At 43.5% G+C, this 14,873-nt stretch overlaps 1 protein-coding gene across 5 annotated transcripts in view; it reads right to left on the minus strand.

Annotated features, from left to right (window-relative positions):
* Positions 1-14,873, minus strand: part of CD86 (CD86 molecule) — a gene marked incomplete at its 5' end in the record, with an annotated part of 62,356 nt that overhangs the window by 24,080 nt on the left and 23,403 nt on the right. For 2 of the 5 annotated variants that reach the window (XM_079922022.1, XM_079922019.1), the window contains 2 exons: positions 4,778-4,827; positions 5,116-5,168. In XM_079922022.1, coding sequence (XP_079778148.1) covers positions 4,778-4,827; positions 5,116-5,168 — 103 coding nt within the window. Of the gene's footprint in view, positions 1-4,777; positions 4,920-5,115; positions 5,169-8,329; positions 8,359-14,873 lie in introns of those variants that run through there. The other 3 variants (XM_079922021.1, XM_079922020.1, XM_079922018.1) reach the window with 3 other exon arrangements.

The following is a 14,873-nucleotide window of genomic DNA, read 5'->3' on the forward strand; positions in this document are numbered from 1 at the left end:
TCCATAAAACTGCTGGAGCCTTTTGTCTGGGGCTCCCTCAACAGTGAGAAGAACCCCCGTGTCTGTGCTGATCCACCTGATCCTTGACTGGTGTGCTGCACAGAGGGAGAAAGAAATAAAAGTGTGGAAGAACAAGTTAAGAGTCAAGGGGAGTTAGTCTGAGAAGCTGTAGTATTTTCTAGAAGAAGAGAATGCGAGGAAAGGTAGAGAAACAATATTTAAAGAGATAAAGATTGTGACTATTCAAAATGGAAAAAGACGCAAGTCCTCAGATCAAAAGTGTGTTCTAAGTACCGAGTAAGATAAATGAGAATAAATCCACACCTAGATATGTTGTGGTGAAGCTGATAAACAAAAAGCATAAAATATTTTTTCAAATTTACAAAGAAGAAGAATTGAATCTTTTCATTCTTTAAAAAAATGAAGAAAGAATACCTATAAAACAATGACAGTTACAATGAAAGCTCCTTAGCAACCATAAACCAAAGAAGACAATGGGGCAATAACTTCTGAATGAGTAAAACACACACACATTCAAATAAAGCAAATTACAGCATTTCAACCCACTGGACTAATACAATTTCAAAAATTATAAAAATGAAAAGAATTTAGAAACATGAGAAAGTGTGTATGAAACAATATTGAATAGAACATATTCAGGGATTTGCCTATATATTGTGGTCACAACTATATATAACTAATTTTACTCTCTTGTCTGTTACACTGTAGTAAGGACCAGAGGAGTGATTTTTATGTATTTTTTTATTTTCTATATTTTTAAAGGTTTTTTTTTGATGTAGACCATTTTTAAAGTCTTTATTGAATTTGTTACAATATTGCTTTTGTTTTATATTTTCGTTTTTTTGGCTGTGAGGCATGTGGGATCTTAGCTCCCCGACCAGGGATCGAACCCACACCCCCTGCATTGGAAGGCAAAGTCCCAACCACTGGACCACCAGGGAAGTCCCAGAGGAGTGATTTTTAAGTAGTGGAGGGAGCTGACTACTTTTTAATGGAGACATCTATAGGGAGAATGAATGAAAGAAAGAGTGAAAATGAAACCAAGAATGGGTAAATACTCTTAGAGACTGTTGAAAGAGTTTTCATAATTTTGAGGTCCTGGAACTTGGCCCTGTGACTGGCAATGGCTATAAAGGAAGGGCTACAAGTGTTTTTGTTTCTGTAAATCTTAACAGTACCGAGGGGGCCAAAATCCCGAGTTGCATACTCTGGAAATGGTATTAAGATCTCTCACAGAGTAAAAACAAGCCACAGTCTCTCAAACTCTTGCTGCTTCCCAAAGTAGTCTGTTTGCCATTGGAGCCTCTCTGTTCCCTACAAATTTCACTCGTGCTCCCAATCAGCCCTCTACTTATCCTATTCAGTGACCATCTTCCACTAAATTAACTTGTCTGACAGCCCATTCTCTCTGGAACCTACTAAATACTAAAATGATCCACTACTTCGGAAGTAAGATACTCCCTACTGGGGAGCAAACATCTATTTCAAAGGCCTCTGAGACAGTACCTTAACATAAAGGGGTGACTCCAATAGGAGAACTACTAGGCTCCATGACAGTTCTTTGGGAATTTGGGAATTACGTCTGAACTATCTATCTATTCACCTCTGTGATTATAGTGACAACTATCAACAGCAACAGGAAGTGGGAGTCAAAGTAATCATATAAACATAATCCTCATGCAGCCACCCATGTAGGCACCTGCAGAAACCTGGGAGGAAAGAGTAGACCCTTACACAAGATACGAAATGAGGGTTTGAGCCAATTTTATGTAAATCTTAAAGTGAATGAAGACCCCCAACTATACTCCTGGTACATTAATTGAACCAGAGGTATTGTTCAAGAGAAATGAGAAGCCTTAGGACCCAGTAAACCCCCAGACAATAAGAGCAACCATAAAGAGTCAAACTAGGAAGAAACTTCCTCCTGATACGTGAGCTACTGATTTTCCAAACACCACTCTGACTCCAGCTTTAAGTGCTACTGGAGGTGCTGGGTAGCAGCCAACAGAGCTGGACAGTTAGAGGTGTCTTTGCAAGTGGCACTTCAACATTCCTTTGGCTTTATGAATACAAAGCACAAATTATAACCTAATTCTGCAAGGCCATGGCTGCCCTCTCGCCCTTTTAGGTTTTAAACTCTCGTCCAATTTTCGCCTCATGGGCCAGGGCAGCAACTATAATGTCTGATTTCCATGACTAGGGGAGGACACAAAACATATGGAGGAAAAAGGAGACACAGAATTATTTCACTGTCCTGTTTTATCTCTGCTGTCAAATGAATTATTCAGCCCTGCATTTTTGCCGTGGATTATCTGGGTCAATTGCATCTCCTTTCTCCCTTTGGATTCCTGCCTATGGGCAGGTCACTGCTTGCCAGCCCAGCAAGCAGAGATGTGCCCTGAGAAGAAAGATAAAATTCAAATAGATTCTTTTCCATTCTTTAAAAAAGAATGAAATCTGTTTTATTATTTTTAATCGTGTGTTAAGTATTGGCAATGTTATCTTCCAATCAGGTGTCACCATTTTCCTATCCCACTTAAAATTTCTACTGCCAAAAATATAACTACTATTCTCTCACCACCATAAAGCTTAAATGACTTCCGTTTGGGGGAGTTATTTTTAAAGTTTCAATATTGATAACTCTCTTTTTAGAATTTAGGAAGTATCCAGGTATCCAAGTATCTGGTACATTTTTCTTTCTTCTCTCCCAAGTCATAAAAGCTGGGCTGGTCACTGTATGAGAAGGGCCAGGGCCCGAGCTGTAGGGACAGCTAAGGTGTCAGCTGCTGGGAAGGTGGAGGATGGACCTGGTGGGGAACTTGTGAACTTGACTAAGGCACAAGCCACATTATCTATCAAAGTTGTTTGAGTCCCCAAGGGACAAATCCTAGTATTATGGAGAGTTCCCTAGCAAGAGTTAGGAGGAACAGCATAATGTCAAGGTGAAGTGAAGAGAGGCTGAATCTATACTGCTAGGTGTGAATCCAGGCTCTGCCACTTATTAGCAATGTTGTCTTAGGCAAATTACTGAACCTCTCTGGGCTTTAGTTTGCACAGCTGTAAAATGGGGAATCATATAACAAGACCTAAAGCAGAGAGTTATGGTGACGTTTGAGTTAATATTTATAAGATGCTTAGAACAGTACCTGGCACAAAGTAAGCACTACATCTCTGTATTTGTCAAATAAATAAGAAGTGGGATAGGAAGGGGTTCTTGCTGGATAATGTCCTGCAAAGCTTTGTTTTATCCCCTTTCTCTCTTGCTCTTGCTCACACATCACTTCTACCTCCCCAAGAGCTAGAGTAACAGGTCATATTGGTGCTGGGAGGTGGAAGCTGCTGTTATGACCTAAGTCAGTAAAGTGATCAGTTAGCCCATCTATAGATCAGGCAGCACGTGTATAGCACAGACCCAACAAGCTCCAAGGTGCTAAACAGAAAACACATCACAAAAGGCCTGTCCCAGCCAGCATCAATCTGAGGGAGCATCTCTTCCTTGTAGCCTGACTCCTTTTACCCACAGCAGGGACAAGGACAGTGGCCAAGGGCCTGGTGTGTGGCTATCAGAAGGAGGTAAGCTCGTGGCCGGGCCAGTTAGTCAGGGGCAGCCTGTGTGCCGTTGTAGCCAAACAGCAGGCTGGGCTCCCCCTCCACGTCTGCCCCACACCAGGACCAGATGCCTTCCCTCTCGGTGCTAAGGGTGGGGAAAACAAGCAGCAGGAAGGGGATGGGCCAGGAGAAACTAAAGGCACCCAGTCGCAGGATGGGCGGCAGGAACCTCGGCCAACCCCAGTTTACAGATGAAACTGAAACTCAAAGAGATCAGTAAACAGGGAAGGTCTGAGTTTTGTGAGGCCTGACACTGCTAAAATTTCTTTTGAGGGGGAAGAGCTCTTTCAGAAAAAGAATACAGAACACAAAACAAAATGCCCATGGCCACTACGGTGCCACTCAACATGGGGAGAATGTGATAGAAAAGTCGAAAAGTCGCAGTGGAAAGAGACAGTGGTCTTAACTTATTGTGGTTAAAATATCTTATTAATGAAAATTTTACTAAGGCTTAAGACACAGGACCGCACTGTTAGGGCTCCTCCTGGGGTCTCGGAGGGGCTTGGAAAGAGCTGTGCAAGTAGGAGCCCTGAAGCTTAGTCCCTTAGCTTGATGGTAAATCAGCTGATACAGTTAGCTGAGGCTCACTGAAGCAGGTGGTAGCAGAGCTGGGTTTCTTGATCCTCCCAGTAATCAGTGCCAACTATGATCTATGGGCACGGGCTGGTGGGGAGGGCAGTGGATTGGGGGGGAGAGGGAAGGTAGGGAACGAGAAAAACAATGATCGCTAGTGGAAGGAGACTTCTAGAAGCCTGTCAGCCATTTCCTAAAAGTGTGAGAATGCAGAAGTGGGGACAGAGGAGCAGAAGAGTTAAGCCTCAGGCGTGTCAGAGTAGGGACCCTCCCTCAGCTCCCTGGGCACCAATGGACAGGCCAGGCTACCCTCCTCTGTGCATCCAGGACCACGGGTGTGAGACGACAGAAGGTGTAGGGCTCCATCTCAGGCTGGGCCTGCCATCAGCTGAGATACTTGTTCTCGATTGTGATACTTCCTTCTTCTCCATGAAAGTCTTTTGCATGTGGTATTGTGAACGCTGAATAGAAAGTGAGTAAAACCCATCAAATCTCAAACCCCAGCTTGGAGGTCAGGTTCATCGGGAGAGAGTGGGAGGATTCTAGGACTTTATAAAGCCCCGAGGGTGCTTACCAGACAGCAGGAGGGCCATCACAACGAGAGTGTTTCTCAGTCCCATGGTGCTAAAGTTAAAAAAGAGAGATAAAACTTGATTAGAAAATGAAACCAAAAACCAAAATATAACAAGTGGAGTTTGAAATTCACTTAGGCCCATGGGTGTGGCAGAGATCAAACAGTGTGTACACCAAAGCCATTTTCTTTTCCTCCTAACCCCACAGACACGCTCTATTTCCCAGTCCCCCCCACCCCATGTTAGGTGGGCCATGTGACTGGTTTTTGGCCAATGGAATTGTGGGCAGAAGTGACAGGTGTTACTTCCAGATACAGCAGCACTAAAGCCTCTCTCTTACCTCCTTCCCCTGCCTTCTTGGATGCAGAGGCTCCAGAGGAGGAGTCCAAGGGCCTAGAAGATGGAAAGCCTCACTATGAAAGAAGCTGGTTTGCTGGACAAATTAATAAAACAGCTCTCAACACCCCACAGTGATCTATATTGGGCTGTGACATGAGCAAAATATAAAACGTTATTGTGTTCAGCTAATGAAATTTTGGGAGTTGTTTACTGCAGTAGCTAGCACTACTTATCTTGACCAATAAATGGGTATGGCGGGGCAAATAGAAAGTATTTATGTTCAGAAATCAATTTTTCTTTGGCTTCCCTGTGGTTTTCAAACTTTATTGTGCACAAAAATCATCTGGAGGGCATGTCAAAGCAGTTTCCTGGGCCTTGTCCACAGAGATTCTGATTTAGTAGATTGAGTGAAGCCCATGACTAACAACCTCACAGGTGATAGCGATGCTGCTGGTCTAAGGACCCCACTTGGAGAACCACTGCACTAGAGTGTTCACTTAATCTATATGATGGAGCCAAGGAAAATGACAGGCATTGCTCTATAAACTCCATCCTCTCTTTTTAACTCTCCTGCCCTCTGTCTTTCTTCATTCACCCACTTACCCCAACTTAGACCAAAAGGGCTGTAGAGTGGCTTACAGGGAAGCACAGAATAGGAAAGATGACCAACATTGCAAACAGGGGAAAAGCAAACCAAATGCAGGAATATAAAGTGGAGCCGAGTACAAGGCAAATGCCAAATGCTTACCATAGAACTCTGCCCACTTTGCATGGTGTGGGTCACAAGTTTGGCTTGTAGCTTTTTTAACAGCCAAAGAGAAAAGGTAAACCTAATTGGTGAATTAATTTACGGATCTGTCCATGAGATAAAAACACACCAATGCTCAGGGGAAAGTATGCAACTATTCCTGATGCAATAGCAGAAATTTCTTTCTTAGGGGTGATTTGTCTAGAAGCCATCCCTGATGACTTTGGGCTAGGCTAGACACCCTTCCTTTCTTTTCCCATAGCACCCAGCACACAGCTTTGGGCCAAAGGTGTCTGTTTCTTCCCTTCTGGGCTATAACCTTTCATTTTTAATTAAAAAAATTTTAGTAGATCATACCTGCACATGGTACTAAATTTAAAATGTAAAGGTGATCAATAGTGGGAAGCAACTCACTCCCAACCCTGCCCCCTAGCAGTCTGATTTTCCCCCATAGTAATAACTGGAGTGACCACTGATACCTGTTAGCAGTTTCTTGCCTCTACTTGAAGTTATTTTAGGCAAAACGAAATGAAAACTTATACCCATATTTTTTTTCATTTTATTATAAAACACAACTGTTAGCATACTATAATGCAGTTTTGCACACTAACCACTCCCCTGGAGATTGTTCTGTATCCGCATGTACTGAGTATCCGTATTCTAACAGTCGCATATTATTCTGGTGTATTTTATTGGATGGCAGTAATTTACTTTACCAGCCCCTATCAATAGACGTTTAGGTTTTTCCAATCTTCTGCTGCAATGAAAAACCTTGATCATATGCCAAATCACATATGTGAGAGTAAGCTGTCTTCCTATAAGCAGAATGCCTTGACCAAAAGGTCATTGCAATTTTACTCTTCACAGATACTGAAAAAATTGTTCTCCCCTAAAATTTTATGTTTATGCTCCCAGCAGCAAAACATGAGTGTGCTTAGTTTCACGTAGCTTTTGCCAACAAAAGCTAATTTGCGATCTTTATCAATAGGGAAGGTTAAAATGACATCTCAGTGTAATTTTTAAAAATTTTTTGTTGTCATGAAATACACATAAAATTTACCATCTTACTCATTTTTTGAGTGTGCAGTGGTATTAAACACATTCACATTATTGTGTAACTATCACCACCACCCATCTCCAGAACTTCTTTCATCTTGCCAAAATTAAACTCTGTACCCGTTAAGGACTAACTCCATACTCTCCCCCACCCCTTCGTCCCTGGCAACCACCATTCTACCTTCTGTCTCTATGAATCTGATTACCCTAGGGACCTCATGTAAGTAGAATCAGACAATATTTGTCTTTTTGTATCTGGCTTATTTCACTTAGCGTAATGTATTCAAGGTTCAACCATGTTGTAGCATATGTCAGAATTTCCTTCCTTTTTAAGGCTGAATAATATTCCATTGTATGTATATGCCACATTTTGTTTATCCATTCAACTGTTGATGGACATCTGAGCTGCTTCCTCCTTTTGGCTGTTGTGAATAATGCTATGATCATGGATGTGCGAATATCTCTTTGAGACCTTGCTTTCATTTCTTTCAGGTATATACTCGAAAGGGGAATTACTAGATCATATGGTAATTCTATTTTTAATTTTGGGGGAACTACCATATTGTTTCTCATAGTGGCTGCACCATTTTACACTCTCACTAACCATGTACGAGAGTTGCAATTCTCCACATCCTTGCCAACACTTGTTATTTTCTGTATTTTTTTCTTTAGTACCCATGCTAATGGGTGTGAGGTGGTTCTCACTGTAATTTTATTTTATTTATTTATTTTTTGCGGTACGCGGGCCTCTCACTGTTGTGGCCTCTCCCGTTGCGGAGCACAGGCTCTGGACGCGCAGGCTCAGGGGCCATGGCTCACGGGCCCAGCTGCTCCGCGGCATGTGGGATCTTCCCAGACCAGGGCACGAACCCGTGTCCCCTGCATTGGCAGGCGGACTCTCAACCACTGCGCCACCAGGAAAGCCCAATGAATCACGTTTAGTTCAAACAATTACATGAAATTGGTATGGCCCTGGGAAATCCTGGACAGATGGTCCGTGTAATTCGTGCAGTGGGGAGGAGCACTGGATATGAGAAGGAAGTCAACATCGTTTCTGACTTCTCTGTTTGGAAACTCTTTCTTCCCGAGGGAGAAGCTGCCTCTCCTTTATTTCCTCTCATTGATACTGGTGTTGTTCTCTCAAACTATGCAGAATAAGCCTACCACACTTCTATCTCAGCCCTTCATGGATTTGGGGGGTAGAGATCATCTTTGTTCTCAAAATCCTGGCCCAACAGTGACATTCCTAGTAAACTTCACTAACATTAATTTGGAGACTGCCCACCATCCTGGCCAACACTTTAGACACTTAGTTTATGAGGCCCTTTTAAAATATAGGGCTAAAACACTTGAGATTGACATGATTCTCTCTTATACAGTATAAATGCCCCATGTAAAAAATTTCTCTCACCTCTAGCCATGGAGTGTGCGTGAGGGTGGAGGCTTGACTTAGGAAGCCAGTTTTCTTCAATGTCATCGGCTCTGAGGAAGAGCAGAAATGTAACTGCTTCCTGTGCAATGAACTCTTAACCCCAACTATGAGTCACTGCTTTTTCCAGGGGGCCTGAGAAGTAGACACTCTAGGCTTTGGAGGGAGAGAGCAAAAAGGGGAATGGGAGAGGAAAGAACCTAAGAATTTACAGAGAGGATTCTCTGAGAGGAGATTTCTGTCAGCTATGAGCAGAGTAAAGTCTGTAGGTGTGTGAACTGGTCAGAAACCTAGAATGAGTAGCTTCCATTTAGCTGGAGGTTCACTTCAGAAACCAAAGAAAAGTACCCATCAGACACTACTTTCCCTTGCTTTACATACCTGGCCGTCATAGAATGTGAGTGAGAGTCAGCTGAATGACTAAGTATATTATTATGCCCCACAACAAGGTGAGATTATTTCTCCCCGTGTTACAGATGAAGAAATGGAGTTTCAGAGAGGTTAAAGAATGTTCCGAGTCACCTGGAGGTTGAGATTGAGATTGAGAGGTTGAGATCCAAGGTTGGGATTTAAACCTGCACAGCCTCCTTGCATTCTTTTTAATAAATTCTTTTGAGGTAACATTGGTTAATAACATTATATAAGGTTCATGTATACAACATTATATTTCCACTTCTGTATACACTACAGCTTGCTCACCACCAAAAATTTAGTCTCCATCCGTCACTCACTGTGTTCTTTTTAACACTGGTGTGGTTCCTTTAAAAGTTCCAGCTGGTTTCAGATGTGCTGTAGGACCCAGTGAAAGGATCCCAGTTCTACCCTCTCAGGACAACAGGAGAGCAGCACATCCCTGGGGCCAAGTGTGACGGTGGCTCCTGGAATCAGAGTGTGACACTCAGGGGGACGGGCTGGGCTGCGGGCAGGAGGGAGACATAAGTGTTCCTGTGTATCAGGAAAAGTTCTGTCCTGAGCTGCCATTCAGTCCACAAATATTGCTTGAGCACCCACTATGTGCCCAGCGGAGGATGCTCCTCTCCATTCCAGCCCTAGACAGGTAATCAGTTTCCTGGCCTGGGCTGACCTCCAGACACATGTTACTGTGTTTCAGCTAAGCTTCACCTAGAAGAGCTCGGGGAACTACAAGTATTGGGGCAGAAAAAGGAGAGGATTAAGAAGAGCTCTTTTTCATCTCAGGTCTGCAGGAGGATGTGGGATCTAGTTCAGGCCAAATGCAATATGCAGAGGTGTGGTGTAGTGGTGGCCAGCCATGGGGTGGGACAGGGGAGCACAGACATGATGACTCAGGAAGTGAGAGAAGGATTCCAAGGCAGAAGTTGGGGAGCACGAAAAAAGTTCCCTATTTCTCAACTTTTTCTAGACTATTAGTGGTGATCAGGGCACCAGGAAAAATGATGATAGGTTTGCTGGTGTCTAAGGAAGGTGTTCACTGAGACCGTCTCCTGCCAACATGTAGTGAATTTGCTCGGCGTCAGGCTTGTTCTAGAGGTTATGGGGGAGTGTAAAGATCTGCAGGCCTTGGTCCCTGACCCAGCATTAAAAAGAGAAACAGAATGTCCACAAATAGCTACCATTCAAGCTCCAGGCCAGTGTGGAAGGTGGACTCATTTATCTCCTCCTGGCACATACGAGAGTCCTTGCTCCGAGCGAAGTGGGAGACGCCACAACCTCCGTGGAGGGAGGACTAGATGGGCCTCAGCCCAGTGCTCAGGCCCTGGCCCTTTGCCTTCTGCCAGCTCAAACTGTGACTGGACAAGCCAGGTGTGCTGGATGGGCACAGCCAGCCAGGTGAGAAGAGAGTGAAGGCCAGGAGGAGGACAAGTTTGCCCGGGGCTTTGGCTGGCCTCGGGGTGACGTGCTGCATGAATCACTTCTCAGGGCACCAGAAGCTCTACCTTTAGAGCAGCTGTGATAACCTCTGAGGCCCTGGGAGGAATAGGGTAGGCTTATTTCCTTTTTTACGAAGTTTCTGAACTGCAAAATAAGAAGGTTGCTGGGACTTGACTATATCTGAATTTTAACTTCTGACAGGGTGTCTCATGATATGCTTGAGAGCAATGGAGAAATATGGGATATATACTCGCACAGTTACTTGGCTGAAAAGCTGTGCCCTAATGTCATTCATTCATTTAACAAATAGTTAGGAAGCCAGGCCTTGTGCTAGGTGCTGGGAATAGAATGATGAGCAAAACCAGAAAGGACTCCTCTTCATGTGGTTGCTTACAGTTTAGCAGAGGAGCAGGATAATGACCATACAAATAAATGTAAAATTACAATGATGACAAGTGCTACAGAAGAGAGGTTCATGGTACTCTGAGGGCCCATAATAGGAAGAATGTTGTGATAGATTAAAGATGGACACATAGTCTTTGCTAATCTCCTCTCTTGAGTCTGGGCTGGGCTTAGAGGCTTGTTTGACCAATAGAGTGCACTAGAAGGGATGTTTAGGATTTCTGAGGCTAGGTCAAAAGAAGCCTTGCAGCTTCTGTCTTTCTTGGAATACTCGTGTAAGATGTCCCACTACTGAGACCACCATGCTGGAGAGGCCATGTGTAGGTGTTTGGGTCAATAGACCCAGCTGAACCCAGCCTTCCAGCCATCTCTGCCAAGCCACCAGACATGTGAATAAAACCTTGAATCATCTAGATCAGAGGTCAGCAAACTGCAGCGTGAAGACCAAATCAGGCTATCACCTATTTTTACAAATAAAGTTTTGTTGGACTACAGCCGTACCCATTTATTTAATTATTATCTATGACCGCTTTTGTACTACAATGGTAGAAATGAGTAGCTGTGACACAGACCATATGGCCTGCAAAGCTGAAAATATTTTCTATCTGGCCTTTTATGGAAAAAAAAATACTGACCCTTGCTCTAGATCAGTACTGTCTAACAGAAATATAATGCAAGCCACATACGTAATTTGAAAATATCTAGTAGCCGCATTAAAAAATTCAAAAAGAAATAGATGAAATTAATTTTAATAATATATTTTGTTTAATCCAATATACCTAATATTATAATCTCAACATGTGATCAATATAAAAATTATTAATGGATTTTATTTTATTTTTTTTTGCGGTATGCGGGCCTCTCACTGTTGTGGTCTCTTCCGTTGCGGAGCACAGGCTCCGGACGCGCAGGCTCAGTGGCCATGGCTCACGGGCCTAGCCACTCTGCGGCATGTGGGATCTTTTCGACCCGGGGCACGAACCCATGTCCCTTGCATCAGCAGGCAGACTCTCAACCACTGCACCACCAGGGAAGCCCTATTAATGGATATTTTACATTCTTTTTTCTGTACTAAATCTTCAAAATCTTGTGGATATTTTATACCTACAACAAATCTTAATTAAGATGAGCTACCTTTCAAGTGGTCAGTAGGTACATGTGGCTAGTGGCTACTGAACTGGACAGTGTACTTCCAGACTAGCCCATTCATCAGTTTAATACCGCCAAGTGACCTCAATTGATGCCATGAGGACCAGAAAAATCACTCAGAAGCCTGCCCAAATTTCTGATTCCCACATTGTGAAAGAGTAAGATATTCATTGTTGTAAGCTGCTAAGTTTGGGAGCAGTTTGTGTTACATCAGTAGGTAAAGAGAACAGATTGTGATACATCAATAGGTAAAGAGAACAGATTGAATAGGTGCTAAGTAGGTGAAGGGTTGTGGGGGTGACTTGGAAGGATGCTAGGCAAAGGGAATAGCATGTGCAAAGGCACTGAGGGCACATGAAAGGAGGTCAATGTGGACAGAGCAGTGGAGGACAAGATTGGAGAGGTCGGCAAGGGTCAGACCATGCTCATTTTATGGGTCAGTTAAGAATTTTGGTCTTTATTCTGAGAGCAACATCAACAGCAGAGGAGTGACATAATCAGGTTTGCATTTTGAAGATGACTGGCTGCTGTGTAGCAAATGGATAGTAGGGAATCAGGGCAGAAGCCAGAAAACCAATCAGTTGGCTACTCTAGTTGTTGAAGTGAAAGAAGATGGCCTTTGGTTGTGGTGGCAAAAGTAGATAGAAGTTTATAGGTTCAAGCAGGATTATAGCCAGCAGGACATGATGATGGGTTAAATATGGGGAATGAGGACAAGGTATTGATTTATTCATTCACTCAACAACTGAGTGCCAGGAATCATTCTTGTTTAATAGACTGATACCATGGTGGGTGCTGTGGGGCTGTTTTTTCACTTTCACATATTTAGTAAAACTATGAATGAAAGCACAGAAATCATACTTCTGCTTTCAAATGTGCAGATGTGCATAAAAATGTGCACAAGAATGAGCCAGATAGCTGCTGGTCAGTTGGTAAGCTGAATTAATATTTATAAAGCCTGAAAAGAAAGTGGAATACTAGCATGCTGAATCTCAGGGTCCACATGAAGATCTGCACTTAAGTGAAGTAGTTAAGTAGACAATAGAGAAGTAGCTTATCCATAGTAAATGTAAAAATCATATAAGCGTTCGCATGGCAAGGCTAACCAAAAGTTAATTCACTCTTAGTGTAGAATGTGGTCACTGTGCTCTGTGCTAATCAGACCACATCACTTGTGGTTATACTTGAATGACAATGACAAATTAGAGTTTATCAAGGGATTCACCGGGGAATAGTGAAAGTATGTCAAATGAGGAACAGTTAAAAGGCCTGGGATTAATTAACTTAAAGAAGAGAAGCCTGTAAGTACCTGATGGCCCTCTGCAAATATTTAATGGCCCTCCCACAGGAAGACACATGCACTGTTGTTAAAGGGCCAGTAGTTCCAATAATTGGAAGTTACAGGGAGCCAGAGCTCAGCTTCAGATAATGAAGGACTTTGAATAGAGTGGTACAACCAAGGACTGGACTTTCTTGTGAGGTAATGAGCTCCTCATCACCAGACTTGCTCAAGTGGGGTAGTAATGCAGAGAGACATTTTAAGAGAGATGCTTGAATTGGGTGGGTGGTTGAACTTTATAACTTTGAAGTTTACCTTGAAGCTTCTCATTCCATTCCCAGGAGGGAGGAAAAATAAGGGAGAAAACCTGGACACACCACCTTTCCCTGCCCCCACCCAATTCCATTCCTCTTATTTTTAGCATAGTATATGGTAGGGTGCATTTAGAGGATCCCAGGGTCTGTGGAGGGTCTGCTGAGCTGACATGTGGTCTAAGGCTTCAGAAGAGATGGAGAACAGCAAGCACTCCTATAGTCCGGAAGGGTGGGGTGAAGATGGTGATAACTGACCTGGGACTTAAAAGTAGGTCAGATTTGGTCTCAGATCTGTCCTCTGGTGACAGGAACAGAGTAAGCTAGGGGTGTTAGTGCTTGCTGGAGAGAGTCAAGTTCTGTTAGAGCAGATGAGGCTTCTACCCAGCGCTCCACCTAAGCCCACTCATTCTGATATTCCCACTCCAGAGACTTGTCAGCCTAGGCCACTGCGTAACAGAATCTTTCTCAGAGAATTTCTGTCTTCCTTTCATGTTAGCAACTGTTGATTGTCCAGACCTCGATGTGGTGGCTATCTGCCTCTGTCCTTGAAAGCCTTTGCAAGCTTCCAACAATTCTTCCCAGGACAGCCCTTCAAACAGATTCCTGAAGAAGTACCATCCTAGGCATCCAGTTAATGTGTCTCAAAAAACTGCTGCCTCCTGATGAACCACTTTTAAATGTTTGATTGAGTTTAGCTGGATAAGTATTTTAGCCATATTCTTATTTATTTTATTTTATTTTATTTTTTGCGGTACGTGGGCCTCTCACTGTTGTGGCCTCTCCCGTTGCGGAGCACAGGCTCCGGATGCGCAGGCTCAGCGGCCATGGCTCACGGGCCCAGCCGCTCCGCGGCATGTGGGATCTTCCCGGACCGGGGCACAAACTCGTGTCCCCTGCGCAGGCAGGCGGACTCTCAACCACTGCACCACCAGGGAAGCCCTTTAGCCATATTCTTGAAGTGCATGCACATGTATAAGAACAGAGGCAGAACCCTGTGTTCAGTGTTTCCTACTAGTATAAAAGTCTTTGGCAACTTCCTAAGCCACAATCAAATATAGTAATGTTACGACACCTGGAAATAAGGGAAGTACCATGGTCTTTTCATAGGACAGTAAGAAAATCAGGCTGGACTGGAAGAGAGGTTGATGGTTGACTCTGGACAAATAATGGGAAATGAGTTTCTGTAAGCAGCGTAGGATAGCTTAACAAGGCCTAGAAAGTCAGATAAAGAGTTTATATTTGATTTGATAGAAAATTGGGAGTTTGGGATTAATAGTGTGGGAGCAAAAGAATTATGTAATGAAAATTTAAAGAAAATAGTCCTGTCAGTGGCCTGAGGAAGGAGGCGAGGGCTGATATCAGGGTGATCAAGAAAGCCAATGTTAAAGGCTTGTAGACCTTGAGATGAAGAGGCCGAACCAGCTTAGGGGCAGCAGGCATGACATGAAAGAAGATGGGCATTAGTGATGCCTTGATGAAAACGTGAACACTTCCTGGTGTCTGGTGGACATGGGAGGTGATTGGTACGGAC

Source organism: Stenella coeruleoalba (genome assembly GCF_951394435.1).
Source record: "Stenella coeruleoalba genome assembly, chromosome: 5".
Lineage (NCBI taxonomy): Eukaryota > Metazoa > Chordata > Mammalia > Artiodactyla > Delphinidae > Stenella > Stenella coeruleoalba.